Below are 14,197 nucleotides of genomic sequence, written 5' to 3' on the forward strand. Positions count from 1 at the left end.
AATGTAAAATGCAATAAACAACTGTCGATGTGAAAACTATTAACTTGCCAACGCTTGTTTCATTAACTAGTAAAGTTGCCAATGTTTTCCATTCCATACCTTTTCATTGTTGTGATTTTCTCTGTGCTTTACATCTTCAACAACTGGTCATTTCACTGTGGTAGCTACAACTAGCCCAGCCCTACATTGGCTTATTTAGAATCTTCTTGCACACTCATTCAAAAGCAAGTAAAAACCTTACTTTTCAACAAGTATGACTAATTCCTCAGCCTATCATTAATTTATGAATAAGATTGTCTCTGATGAAATGTAACCCCACTGTTCCTCACCTTCCTGTAACGCATTATGTACTGCCTTTAGCGCCGTGATAGCTCCGGGTCTGGGCGCTATCAACAAATAAATAAATAAATAAATACATAAATAAATAAATAAGTAACAAATCTGAATAGACAGTGTTATTAAAAAAATGAATGCTTACCAGGCGAATTCCATGTGCTTCCATTTAGCAGGTTTAGTCCTTTTTAATGTATACCAGTTAAAAAGATGGGCAAACAATAGTCACTGTAAGCTTGGCACATTGTAAATAAAGCTTTACAGGTGGTCATTCAAGCAAGGACTTGTGCAAAAATGTAGGGCTCCCACAGTTTACCGCAACCCCTTAGGGAGCAGCAATGATATTTTATAGACAAAATCACACCCCACCTGCACACTCCACCTTACCCCCCCCTAGGAGCCAGAGGCATAGGCAGGATTGTGTATCAAGGGGGGACTGGAGCTAATGTAGTAGGGCTCACCCTAAGGGGAGTCAGCGGTGTGAAGGAGGCTTGTTCTGACCCTGGCTGGATGCCCAGGAGAACTCGAGTGTAGCGAGGGAGTGCAAACCAATCAAAGGGAGTTCAAGGGGGTGCACCTGCTCCAAGCACATTTTTTAAATTATGATTTGAAATGGTGCATTTTAGTTTCTGTGATAAATTAGGTAAAAAGTCACACAGTTTACAATTGGGTTTGTAGGGAAAGAGATGAAAAAAGCCAGTTAGAAGTCAAGTCACCAACAATGCACAGTAGAACTGTCCAATGCATTTTCAAAATGTCTTTTCACACTATATGCCAGTCCTCTGCAAGTGTAAAACCATGTGCATACTGATTGTGCCCACACATGTTCATTCTGGCCCCCCTATATATATGCCAGTATCACCACGGAAGGGCATACTCCTGTTGGCTTTGCCTTATTGCAATGCAAAAAAAAAAAACATGCCACAGTAAGAAAATATGCCGTTGTTGGCCACACAAATCCCCTGCCCCCAAACAATAACACTCATCATGCTGTATTTGCCCCGTAACACCAGTCAAAAATGTCATGCCACAATAAGAAAACAGTGTCTTGCGAGCTGCATACATGCCCCCTATCCATGTAAAAACACGTACCATGATGTCTTTGACCTTAACACCAGTAAAACAATGCCGAAGTAAGGAAACATTCCATCCCCTCTCTGATGTAAGGACACTCATCATGTTGGCTTTGCCCTTAATGAGAATACAACATTCCATGCCACAGTAGTACCCAGCCAGACCCATTGTAGTAGTCTCCTGACCCCATAACCTCCTTCACATAATAATACTTTGCTCAAAAACAACAGAAAAAACTGCCATGCCCCAGCCCAAAAAATGGTCATGCTCCAATGCCCATCCCTGGGCCCCAGCCTTGCATACACAGATACTCTCTCTCACACACGGGCACACACGCACCTACACACGCACACACACACATGCACACACTTACTCACGGAGATACCCACTTAGATACAGAAACATGGAGATATACACATGCACACATATGCAGAGATATACACGTGCATACACAGAGATATACACACACATACACAGAGATATACACACACGTACACAGAGATATACATACATACACACAAATAGATATACACACAGGTCCACACATACACAGATACACAGAGATACACACACATGCAGATAAATACGCACCTAGGGAGATATACACACAGAGAGATACACACACAGATATACAGAGATAAACACAGAGATACACACACACAGATAAACAGACACACACACAGATACGAACCGAGATACACACACACACATTGTCAATGCATTCATCTACCAATCAAGCTCCCACACAGCTTCTCTGTCATTCACACAAGCACTGAGAATATTCACGCTGCATTCGCACATGTGCGCACACCAATGTGGACGATTCACGCTGCATTCATTCATATGTGTGCATTTGCAGACAAACCCGCACAAACATACATATATGCACTTTCACACCCATGCACGCATACATTCATACATATATCTAATCTTTGCACACAGCACACATACATACACAAACGAAACCACTTTTTCCCCCTTACCTGCTGTTTCCCTCCAGACTCACTGCCGCCTCCTCAGCTACAAAACACAGAAGCAGGAGAGCGACCCCTGCTGCTCACTCCACAGGGTTCAGTCTGGCAATGCCCACACGGTGCTGCTGCACACTGAGTGGCCATTTATAGATATGGTCGGACCCTACCCTGTCTACGCCTCTGTCAGGGGCCCTTTTACCCGTGGCGCCCTAGGCAGCCACCTAGAATTGCCTTTTTGCAGGATCAGCACCAAGTCAACACAACATTCTTGTGTGTTGGCCTTTGACCAGTATATTGTATTGTGAAAACAATACACAAAATGGAAGGCATGATCATTTATTATTCTTTACATGTTTGCATTAAGCATAGATCAGACAATTAATAAGGTTTACAAATTGGTTCAAAATGCTATAAACAGAGGATGTGGAACTGGTTTTAATTAAAGGATAGTTCCGGGACTTTATTTTTATTGTCCCTACGGTTCGGCCATGTGTTTTTAAGCATAAATCGGTAGATCGTAGAAAACTTTCCTATGGACCTTACCCGACTTTTCGTCCATTAACGCACTCGAAATCAGCCGCCATTTTGTGATAATCCTATCATTTCCCCCCATCGACCTGGCTCACCTGCGTTTGCGGCACTAAATCAAATCCCCCGCCCCTGACATCAGCAGACGCGTACCGCCCATTTCCCAACGCCAAAGCACGTTTCGTGTCAACAATCGCTGCGCCTCAGCTAATGAAGTGTCGCCATGGAAATGGCAGGACGCCTCTTTCCTCAATAAGTATAAACACACCGTTTCACAACACACAGCAGCAGATTTTCGATTCCATTACTCTCTCTGTGTTACTTTGAGTATTCTGTGACTCGTTTCTGTGCTCTGGTCAGCTACCTTCGCCGCTTCTAGGCCTTGTGAACACCTGTACCATCTCTGTAAATTATTTTACTTTCTTTACCACACAATGGCTACAATAATGCCGTATATGTACGAGCCCGAGTACACCGAGGAGGAACTACTGGAAAGGCAAGCACGCGAAAACGATGGGGATTCGGACGGCAGTTTGGAGGACCAGTCAACGGATGAAGAGCCTGGACCATGTCGCATGGACGGCGTCTCCACCTGGTGCACGTGCAATCGGTGCGAGCTAATGCCAACTGAGGAGGAGAACTGCTGCTGCCGTGAAAATTCCGGGTGCTTGGCCTACATTTCGGAAGGCGAGCCAAGTCCGCAATGCATCACCGAGCTGCCAGAGTTCAGGGAAGCCTGCCTCTCACAGACCGTGTTGAGGATGGTGATGGTGCTTATGCATGAAGTTTGCGGCACTGTTCGTCCGCGTAATCCGAGTAACGAGTAAGTATACTCTGGTTGTGATGTCAGTGATGCCACTACTATTTCATGGTCGTCTCCCACATATAAAATTACATCTACATATCATTCGAACGCATGTAAATTGGTTCCATATTGTGCATTTTCTAGATAGAATTTTTTTCAAAGCAGAATGACATTTTTTACCTGAATCGACATTGATAAGAAAGTTTTGTCATTTTAATACAGTTTGCATCTTTCTTTTTCACAGGTGGTACAGGCTGGTGGCCTATCGTTGCTTCACTTGGTGGCTTCACGGGAGGCTCGGACACCACGTTCGGAGAGTAATACCTGCCTGTGCGGTACTTGCCATTAGTCAACATTTCCCCAGCGACAGTGGACAATACCGCGGATTTTCCCTGGATGTGCTGCAACCGGAACTTTACAATGTGTAATGTTTATTATTTATGTTAAATTGAAATTAAGATCTAAAATAAAACCCAACATATATTTTAACAATGGTTGTTTTGATTTTTTAAATGAATCTAGTGTGTCTCCATTGAATAGTCTTCCTGTGCCTTGTCTTGTCACACCACATGTCTCCGGCCAGCATCCTCCCTCACGCTGGCCGCCCACCTTCAATCCACATAACCGTTGAACCCATATGCAGCAGACATACATATGTTATTTTGCGGGTTGGCATCAAGCCTCCCGGCCTAACCTCCTCCCCCAAAAATACTTACCACACCACTTTGTTCAAGCGTTGACAATAAAAGGCTGTTGGATTTTATTGATACAAAACATGGTTATAGGTAAATAATCAATATGGTTGATCATAATAAATCATCCTTTTGGGCACCGGGTACAGAGATGACCCCCTCTGGCCCGTGCCGCCTTGCCACCACAGGCCAGCCTGCTGCTGACTAACTGCCTAGGCATCCAGGGTCTCCAGGGTGAACTGCACCCATATATTCTCCTGGGAGGGTGAGGTATTTATAAACTCACCCCCCTGCCTTCCATGTACTAGATCCTGCAGCCTGCCTCTTACATGCAGTTATATGGCCTCTCCTTGGTGAGGCCCTGCGGCAAACGAGTCTTGTCTGCACGACCACCGCCCCAATCCACCCCCCGCCCTATCAAAGGCAGTTCGCACCGGGGTACTTGCGCTGGCAAGTGGAGCTGTCAGGGAGCGATAAAGGCCAAGAGGTGCCAAAGACCATGTACACTTCAAAGTGGTCTATAGAGCATGGGTTGTTGTTCCCATGTCTACCTCCAGACCCCGTGTCTCCTGCCAAGCATCCCCCCTCACGCTGGACACCCCCCTGCAATCCACATAAGTGTGTCTCCATTCACGAGTCTTCCTGTGTCTTGTCTGCATGACCACCGCCCCAATCCACCCCCCGCCCTATCAAAGGCAGTTCGCACCGGGGTACTTGCGCTGGCAAGTGGAGCTGTCAGGGAGCAATAAAGGCCAAGAGGTGCCAAAGACCATGTACACTTCAAAGTGGTCTATAGAGCATGGGTTGTTGTTCCCATGTCTACCTCCAGACCCCGTGTCTCCTGCCAAGCATCCCCCCTCACGCTGGACGCCCCCCTGCAAACCGCATAATGCCACGACATATTCACGTCATTCATTCACAAACACACCCCTGTTTCGAATTCTTTATAACCCACTTCATATTTCTAATGAGAACTTCTTTGGGCTTTGCTAGTCAACCCGTGAAGGTGCTGGTTATCTGCTCTTCGTCTCTGTGAACTTCCGTGACCACTTCGAGCAAACTCGTCAGTTTGCAACCTGTGAACTGCTCCCTGTTCTACGACAAGAAACTAATCTGATCCCTGCATCTAACTGTTTGTTCGTCAAGGTAAGGCCATGTACCATAATTATTTTGCGTCCAATTTTTTAATTTATATCTATTTGCTAGTAGTCATCAAATTGCATCCATGTTTTCTTTTCGTTCAAGACAGTACATGCAAGGAACTAGTCACATGTTCTGAGTTTAGTCACATTTTTTTTCTATTTTTTTAAAGTTATTCAAATACTTATCCGCATGTGAATAACGTGTATAGTTCCAAGAACCAAAACAAACCTTGCATTGAACCTTTTATGTGTCATTTAATTTTTTTAACACATTGGTATTCATAGAGAATTGTTGATCTTTACTTTTCAGAACTTTCCACAATGCCTGCCTGTTCCATTGGCGGTTGCCCTTCGAAGACCCATAAAAAATCTGAAGGTACTATAATGCATGTTTTCCCTAAGACAATAGATCAGATAAGAGAATGGGTCCGATATTGCGGATATCCACCGTCTGAGCTTGAAAGTAGAGTCCTAGAAGTCTTTGCGGACAAGAGGGGTGATCGATACCGCATCTGCAGCAGGCACTTTAGCTCAGACATGTACTCCATTTTTTTCTATTTTTTTAAAGTTATTCAAATACTTATCCGCATGTGAATAACGTGTATAGTTCCAAGAACCAAAACAAACCTTGCATTGAACCTTTTATGTGTCATTTAATTTTTTTAACACATTGGTATTCATAGAGAATTGTTGATCTTTACTTTTCAGAACTTTCCACAATGCCTGCCTGTTCCATTGGCGGTTGCCCTTCGAAGACCCATAAAAAATCTGAAGGTACTATAATGCATGTTTTCCCTAAGACAATAGATCAGATAAGAGAATGGGTCCGATATTGCGGATATCCACCGTCTGAGCTTGAAAGTAGAGTCCTAGAAGTCTTTGCGGACAAGAGGGGTGATCGATACCGCATCTGCAGCAGGCACTTTAGCTCAGACATGTACTCCACATCATTGCTAATAAAGAAGAACACACCGCGAGCAAAGCGAAAATTGCTCTCAACCGCTATTCCCACTCTATTCGTCCACATCCCTCCACTGGTGAGTCAAGTTTACGGATTTAGCTCTCGGCCTTGCGGTAGTGTGTAGCATTAGCTAACAATAATTTCCCCATTTATGTATCCACTCAATATGAAGGCGGAAGATTCTCCATCCGTGTCGTTATTGCAGTCATCAGCCACTTCAAGCGCCTATCGGGTAATCTTACTTAGCTATTCTGCCACTGACTTGTTTTAGGCATGTCAATGAATAGTTTTAATTTATCGTGTAATTATTTTACCTAATGGTACACCCTAGTACTCGTCCTCTAGTCTTTGTTTTCAGTTATAATTATTGTTATCCAAAATAATGCAAGTACTGTCTTTCAGGGAGATGCTGAGGAGTCCAAAGCATTGACGACAACCGTTGATGTCACTCAGATGCTCGAGGTACGTTTCCGGACAGTTCCATCGATGGAGATCATCAGATCTTGCATTCTTGTAGCGTGATTGTTACACACGTTTCTTTCGTTTTTAGCCATTGATATGTCCTTCTGTCGTCGCCCTCCTCTGTGTCTTCTTTTTTCAATATTGTGTTCATTACTAATGAAAGTCCTATGTTTCAGGGAGTCGATGGAGCATTAGTCCAAGAAGAAGGGGGAGCATGCAGTTACGGGTCGGCGCAATGTTCTACAAGAACATCACCCCTAGTAGTTGATGCAGATCTCTGGGTGGTGACACTTCCAACGATCGAGCAAATCGAATCATATTTAGATATCCATTACTTATTTTAGACAACTGATCATTTGTGCAGGTCTATTTAGATGAGCCGTTGACGCCTGCACAAGGTTTATGTTCTTTTTAACAAAATAGAAAACCATACTAATGCAATTACTGTGTTTCAGGGAGTTGCTGAAGCGTCATCTTCAATAATATCATCAATGGAAGTCTATGCGGAGCCCGTGGTATGGATCTTGACAGTTCCATCTAACTAGATCAACAATGCGTGAATAATTGTCGTTTGAATGTTCTACACAATGCGTTCATTCGTGTTTTGCTATTGAGATGTACGTGGGTATTGGTCCCCAAGTACATTTTGTGTTTTCAATATTATTATACATACTAATGAAAGTTCTATGTTTCAGGGAGTCGATGGAGCGTCAGTGCGTGATGGATGTGCTTATCATGAAAATATAGTCGTTGCAGCGCAAGAGGAAGTGGAGACATGCACACACGAGTCGGAGCAACAGCGTCCTGATGTTGAAGTTCGAGGCAAGAAAGTTTCAAAGAAAAGAAAGCAAAAGAAGGTTAGTGTCCTGGTCACTATATTATGTTGTTTTTCACTGTTAATAGTTCAATACTGTAAGTTGTGTTTGAACTGAACATCCCTTTTCCAATCTGTCCTCTAGTTGCGAGTGGGTGTACGAACTAGATCTACACAGACAGTGAAGCGAACGAGAGATGTTGCTTGTCAAACCTTTTGGCAGGGACTTGAGACTGGAGATGCATCGTGCCAATGGGAAGAATATGAAGTGATTGACAACGGAGCTATACCACCACCAGCCATTGATAGTGAATGTCCTCCTGGTAGTTCGGATGCAGTCGGAGATCAATTCACAGAATCCACACCTGCAAAAACTAAGACCGCGAGAAAGTTGAAGAAATTGTTTTATTCACCCATCGCCGGAGAAGGAACAGATGTTGCAATGGAAGAGAATGAAGTGGACGACAATGAAACACCATCAATATCACTGAACATAGCGGAAGACGATATCAGAGATTCTACCTTTCATGTGAGTGACATGTCCTCAACGTTACAGGCCGAACCAGCTGGGATGCAGAGTGACAGTACAAGGAAAGAGGCCAAATTCATTGTATTCGATAGTTGTTTGATTGATATTATTATTAGGATGAAATGTGGGCATTCGGTTGGTGGGGAAGTATGTGGGGAGCCATTGATTGATGTGACTCGTGCAATTCGAGGCACTAACCTTAAAATACATGCCACCTGTACAAAATATCATCCTTTCTCATGGTCTGCACAACCCATGCTGGGGCAACTGCCAGCAGGCAATCTACTTTGTGCAGCGGCCGCACTTTTTAGTGGTTCAAGTTTTAAAAAGTTAGAGTATTTCTTTCAGTTTGTGGGAATCCATTTCATTGCGAAAACTCAGTTCTACAAATACCAAATCGATTATCTATTTTCAGCCATTAGCGAAGCTTGGAGAATGGAAAAAATGTCTATTGATAGTACATTCGCGGGCAAACGGTTCAGGCTAGCCGGTGATGGACAGTGCGACAGCCCAGGATTTTCAGCCAAGTACTGCACCTACCACTTTCAGGACATGGAAAGTAAGAAAATTGTGAGTTCGGTGGTCGTGCAGGTGTCACAAAGTACATCCTCAGTGGCCATGGAGAAAGTTGGCTTTGTAGCATCATTGCAAGAACTACAATCGCGGGGAATGGTGATCGACCTGATAGCCACAGACAGACACGTTTCAATTGCCAAGACAATGAGAGAAGAGTACAAAAATATAAATCACCAATTTGACGTATGGCATCTTGCAAAAACAATCAATAAAAAAATGTCGGCTGCAGGTAAAAAAAAAGATATGCAAGGTATTTCAAAGTGGTCCAAGTCAATCAACAACCATCTTTGGTGGAGCTCAAAAACATGTGGAGGGTCGTTGGAAATTCTACTGGAAAAATGGCGGTCAGTAATGCTACACTGTAGCAACGTTCACCGCTGGACCACAAACCAACATTTCCACAATTGTGAACATGGCCATTTGTCCACAGAGGAGGCATGGAAGAAGAAGTGGTTGATTCCTTCATCACCCACTCACAAAGCCATTGAAAAGATTGTATTTGATAAAACTATAACAAGAGATTTGAGGGGACTCACGGAATTCTGCCACACAGGAGATTTGGAGGTGTTCCACAATATGTGCCTAAAGTACAGGCCAAAACGATTGCATTTTGGCATGGAGGGCATGATAAATCGGACTCTTCTAGCGGTCTTGGCACATAACCATAATGTTGGCCGTCAACAAAGTAGGACGACCGGAACTTTAGGGACGCTTCGCTACAATAAGGCCTTCACTAAAAGAAGTAAACAATGGGTGATCAAACCAGTGTTTCAGGATATGCAATATGAGTTTATTGAGAGACTTATTGTTGATGTCCTAGATAGGCACATACATGGAGTTGTGAACGAACCTGTGCAGGGGACAACTGCATTGCCACCCAACATTGCCTCTGTTCCATGTCCACCTAAAGCAGAGCTCATTGAGAAATACACATCACGGTTTAAATGATTGTAATTTGATTGTCTGTTCTCTCGAGTCTCCTCATGTTGCAGGCCCATTGAATATGTGTATCTATGTAATGTGTAAATAAAAGTGATTGCTCAGTGTACATGCAATGTGTCTCTCCACCGTTGCCCCTCCCTTCACCGTGCAGTTGTGCGAACCACCCGGGTGTCACCTGTGACTTTGCTCTGGAGTCTCCTCATGTCGCAGGCCCATTGAATATGTGTAGCTATGTATTGTGTAAATAAAAGTGATTGCTCAGTGTACATGCAATGTGTCTATCCAACCTTGTTCATTTGCGCATTAAATTAAACCAAACAGTAATATAAATCATTTTTCAAAAAATATAGAATGTCTCCGTATTTATGGTTCTCTGGGGCTGCAAATGCACGCAGACAAAATGCAAAGATGGAGTGTAAATTTCAAGTCCTGTGAGATGGCCTTACACTGAATGTAGCTAACTAGGAATGTGTGCTCGTTCAAAGTGAAGGTCAGCTGCTTTGATTTTTTGCTCGGGTGCCGGAATGGCCCACGACTCAGTATAAGGTTCTATTGTTATTTGACCTTGACAGGCCGGGACCATCCCGAAAGACTTCTTTTTGGGGGTGTGGTGCAATAACGTAAATGATAATGAATATCATTTCAGAAACGAAAGCCATTTAATGTTCGTTCATTAGAAGAAATAACGTCGGCATAGAAGGAGTGGTATTTCGGGGCTGCCCTACGCACAGACACAATGAAAAATGCAAATATAATGTAAGTAACTCTTAAGATGAGTTTATACCGCAATTTAATTACTATATAGTAGCTTTAAAGACGGGTTAAGTTGTACTTGTTCGTTCTATGTGGCATATTGTTTTGTACCGCGCACTATCTTGAGGAGAACCATCTCCTTTTACGGAAGCACCTCAAAACCTTCCTCTTTGCTTCTGCTTTCTCTCTCCCTCTCCCCTGCTACAACTGGTCCACTGTCTGCGACCTTGGTCCTGGGCCCTTCCACTCTCCACCTGCACTGCCTCCCAGTCAACCCCTGTTGTGTATAGGCGCGTTGCAAATGCCATATTATATCATATCAGTGACGAAGTGGTCCACTGGCGCTCATGCGGGTCTGAAAAAGGCGGAGGAGAGGGGGTGGGTTACTGGAAATGACGTATAATACCCAGTTGCACTGTCCTAGCTATGAAATAATTTCCCGACCTAATATATAAAATGAATAATTTTAATAAAGATCTGATGGTGAGACTAATTTCATTTTTTATGTTTTTAAAACAGGTACATCCTTCATTATTGTATGTGTCACGAGTACCAGACACCGGCGGATGGCTTTTACAACCGCCAGTTGCTTCTCCGCGTGAACAACGTTACCACCCTGACCATTTTATGGGACGATCGCCAAGTACAAGTATGCCCTTACGCGGTACTAATGGCTAGATGCAACATACATACCGTTGTGGTGGCCTAGTGCCTCGTTGTTGGAACAGCCATGCGATTATCAGTGCGACCGAAGAGCTTATTTTATCGTAAACCAACACCCTGTGTACTGCACACGAACATCGCTTGCCTCAAGACGAACTATTTTGGATCGAGAGCAAAGAAAAATGCAAATCGCTGAATATTCTCTAAACATTTGATGTCAAATAAATGTACTTTACCAAATTTACAATCTTGCGGTTTGATTTAAAAGTACAGTTTCATATTCCGAGTTGTGGCGCGCTGTGTTGTGAGCTGATCTGTGTTGGTTTCCGGGTTCTGTGTGGAGTCGCGTAGAAGACGCCTGGGCGCGTTTGCCTACGCAGCACAGTCACGTCACGGATAGAGGCGGGGAATATGAATGTTTTGATCAAGTCTGTTTCAGGGGCGGGGGATTTGATTTAGTGCCGCAAAAGCAGGTGAGCCAGGTCGATGGGGGGAAATGATAGGATTATCGCAAAATGGCGGCTGATTTCGAGTGCGTTAATGGACGAAAAGTCGGGTAAGGTCCATAGGAAAGTTTTCTACGATCTACCGATTTATGCTTAAAAACACATGGCCGAACCGTAGGGACAATAAAAAAAAAGTCCCGGAACTTGCCTTTAATGATATCAAAATAGTGAACAAATCAGATGCATAAACTGTAGATTGGTAACACTGTAGAACGTAAACAAATACTTTGCAAGGTAAAGACAAGAGCCATTGTGGCTTGCATACATTACCATATCAGGGCAGCAATTATCACCTTAGTCAGTTTCTTTGAGGTACAATATACTTTCCTCGTGTATGTCTCATTGGATTCCCCGCCCCCCCACATGCTCCTGGAAAAGAAGGACTGATAACCCTTATATTCACATTGCACATCTTCAAAGACTCAGCGCCTCTTCCCATCCTCCTGTCTGCCTATTTAGGCGATTGGGTATCGTATAGCGCTGACGTATACATCCCTATGCATACACAGTTAGTGCCCCAAGCTGCCAGCTCAGCTGTAGCATCCAGGGCGTCATTTGTGAGATTTTAATCCATATTTCGATGGAGCTGCTAGCAAGGAATGTCTCGCAGCACGTGACAGGACCGCCATTTGCAATTGTGATTCTCTCAGTGTAGCATGCTGTTTAGTCAAATAAATAATAACCAACATTGGGAACCCTGTTTATTAGGACCTGGAAACAAAGGCCAGTCAAGGAAGTTCATTTGAATGCAAGGTGAATGCATAACAGCTGAAACTGTGCATAGAGATTAGCACTTGTTTAGAAGAAGGCTACGCGATGGACTAAACATGTAATATCTGCAGTACAACTTTCCGGAGCATTTATTAATTCACCAAGATATTTGGCATCTCATTATAATCCATTTCAGTGTTTGAGGAAGTTCTTTAGGCAGCAGGCATCACAAAGCAGTGTGGAAAAGGGCAAAATCCACTTGGATCATTCTCCTCGGACCTTGGGATCCTGGTGCTCGGTTCCACAAGTGTACGCCACGCCTCTTCGCCCTTCCAGGGCCACCTGTATGTGGAAGGGATCCCTGAGGATCTAGTGAATTATGGTCTAGTGGATCATGAGTGGAGAACCAAAGGGGAAAGGTGTGAAGCCTCTTTCATCAGGTAAGCAATGGAAGCAATTGGCTTATTGGTTTTGTCTGCGGGTGGAGAACCAGTGAGGAAGAGGGGACTGTGAAGGAGGCAACAGGAATAGAGGACAGAGGGGTGGAAAGTGGAGAGGAGATTGTAGAGAAGATTGGAGGGTGCAATGGTGGAAGGTGAGGATGTTCAGGCATTTTCTGAGGGCCGGTGCGTGTTGCTATTGATTTCCTGGGAGCACCCTCATCTGGGTGATGCAGTTGGGGGCACACAACTGGTGAAAGCAGTACTCCAAATACTATTCATGACAACACTTGATGTGTTGCCTTTCAGTTGGGTGGGCACTGCCACTTCCCCCCAGGGACCAAAGTCAACCTGAAAGTTGACACAAAAGAAGTATGCCTTAGTTCAATGAAGATACTGTCCTCTTAAGAATGATTTCAGCTTGTTTACTCTTTCTAAAGAAGAAAGGTTTTACTCTGGCACATAGTATTTCCCCAAAATATTGACATGAACAAATGGCAAAAATATGAAGGGTTCAGAGCGGGACATGCTGTACTCAAAGAGAGAGATATATTACATTTGCTGGCTGCATTACCACTGTTTGTAGCCTTTATTATTTATTTATTGATGTATTTATTATCTATTAGCGCGATAGAAATAGAATAGCAATATCAATATCAATACATTGAGGATTTGTTTAAACACGTACATCAAGCGTTAAAAAGAAAATGCAGTGAACATATATCAAATTGTTATTAACAGTAAGGGAAGTAGAAAAACGAGAAAATGATCCAAGAAGGATTTCAAGTTTTAATCCTCATTAACACGCAGGAGGGGTGGCCTACACAGAGGTATAAGGCATTTGTGTTGGAAGTGCGCAGTCAACTTCATTCTGTCTCGTTGACCAATATTGTGTATTCTCTGCGATATTTGGTGAAAGACAGGCTCCACGTACCTAAGGAGTGGCATCAGATTGTTTGGAATTTATAAAAGCACTTTCGACTGACCTTCATTCTCCAGGTTTTAATAAACCTTAAAAAGAGAGTGGGCAGGTTCATGAAAATTGGCCTTTGTCACACAACAGACACATTTCTAACAGAGTCAATCCCACTGAGTTCCTCTTTGTGGTTTCTGCATTGTTCCGGGTGCTGTACAATGACACAGCTGAGCAAATGTGCAGCAGAGCAAGATTCAGTGCACTGTGAAAGGTGGTAGTGCACATGCAATGGGGTTTATTCCGGTGGAAACCGATCACACCAATGCCGCCCTCGAGGACATAGGACTGTCCGGCGATGCAGTCCGGATGCACTCTA

The 14,197-nt window shown here is 43.7% G+C and overlaps 1 protein-coding gene across 1 annotated transcript in view; it reads right to left on the minus strand.

Moving 5' to 3' along the window:
• LOC138492813 (tenascin-X-like) overlaps positions 1-14,197 on the minus strand; it is a 759,772-nt gene that overhangs the window by 637,544 nt on the left and 108,031 nt on the right. The window contains exon 10 of the mRNA XM_069620166.1: positions 13,982-14,048. Within this exon, the coding sequence (XP_069476267.1) occupies positions 13,982-14,048 (67 nt within the window). The remainder of the gene's footprint in view (positions 1-13,981; positions 14,049-14,197) is intronic.

The sequence above is a fragment of the Ambystoma mexicanum genome, chromosome 10, assembly GCF_040938575.1.
Source record: "Ambystoma mexicanum isolate Mex_15411 chromosome 10, UKY_AmexF1_1, whole genome shotgun sequence".
Lineage (NCBI taxonomy): Eukaryota > Metazoa > Chordata > Amphibia > Caudata > Ambystomatidae > Ambystoma > Ambystoma mexicanum.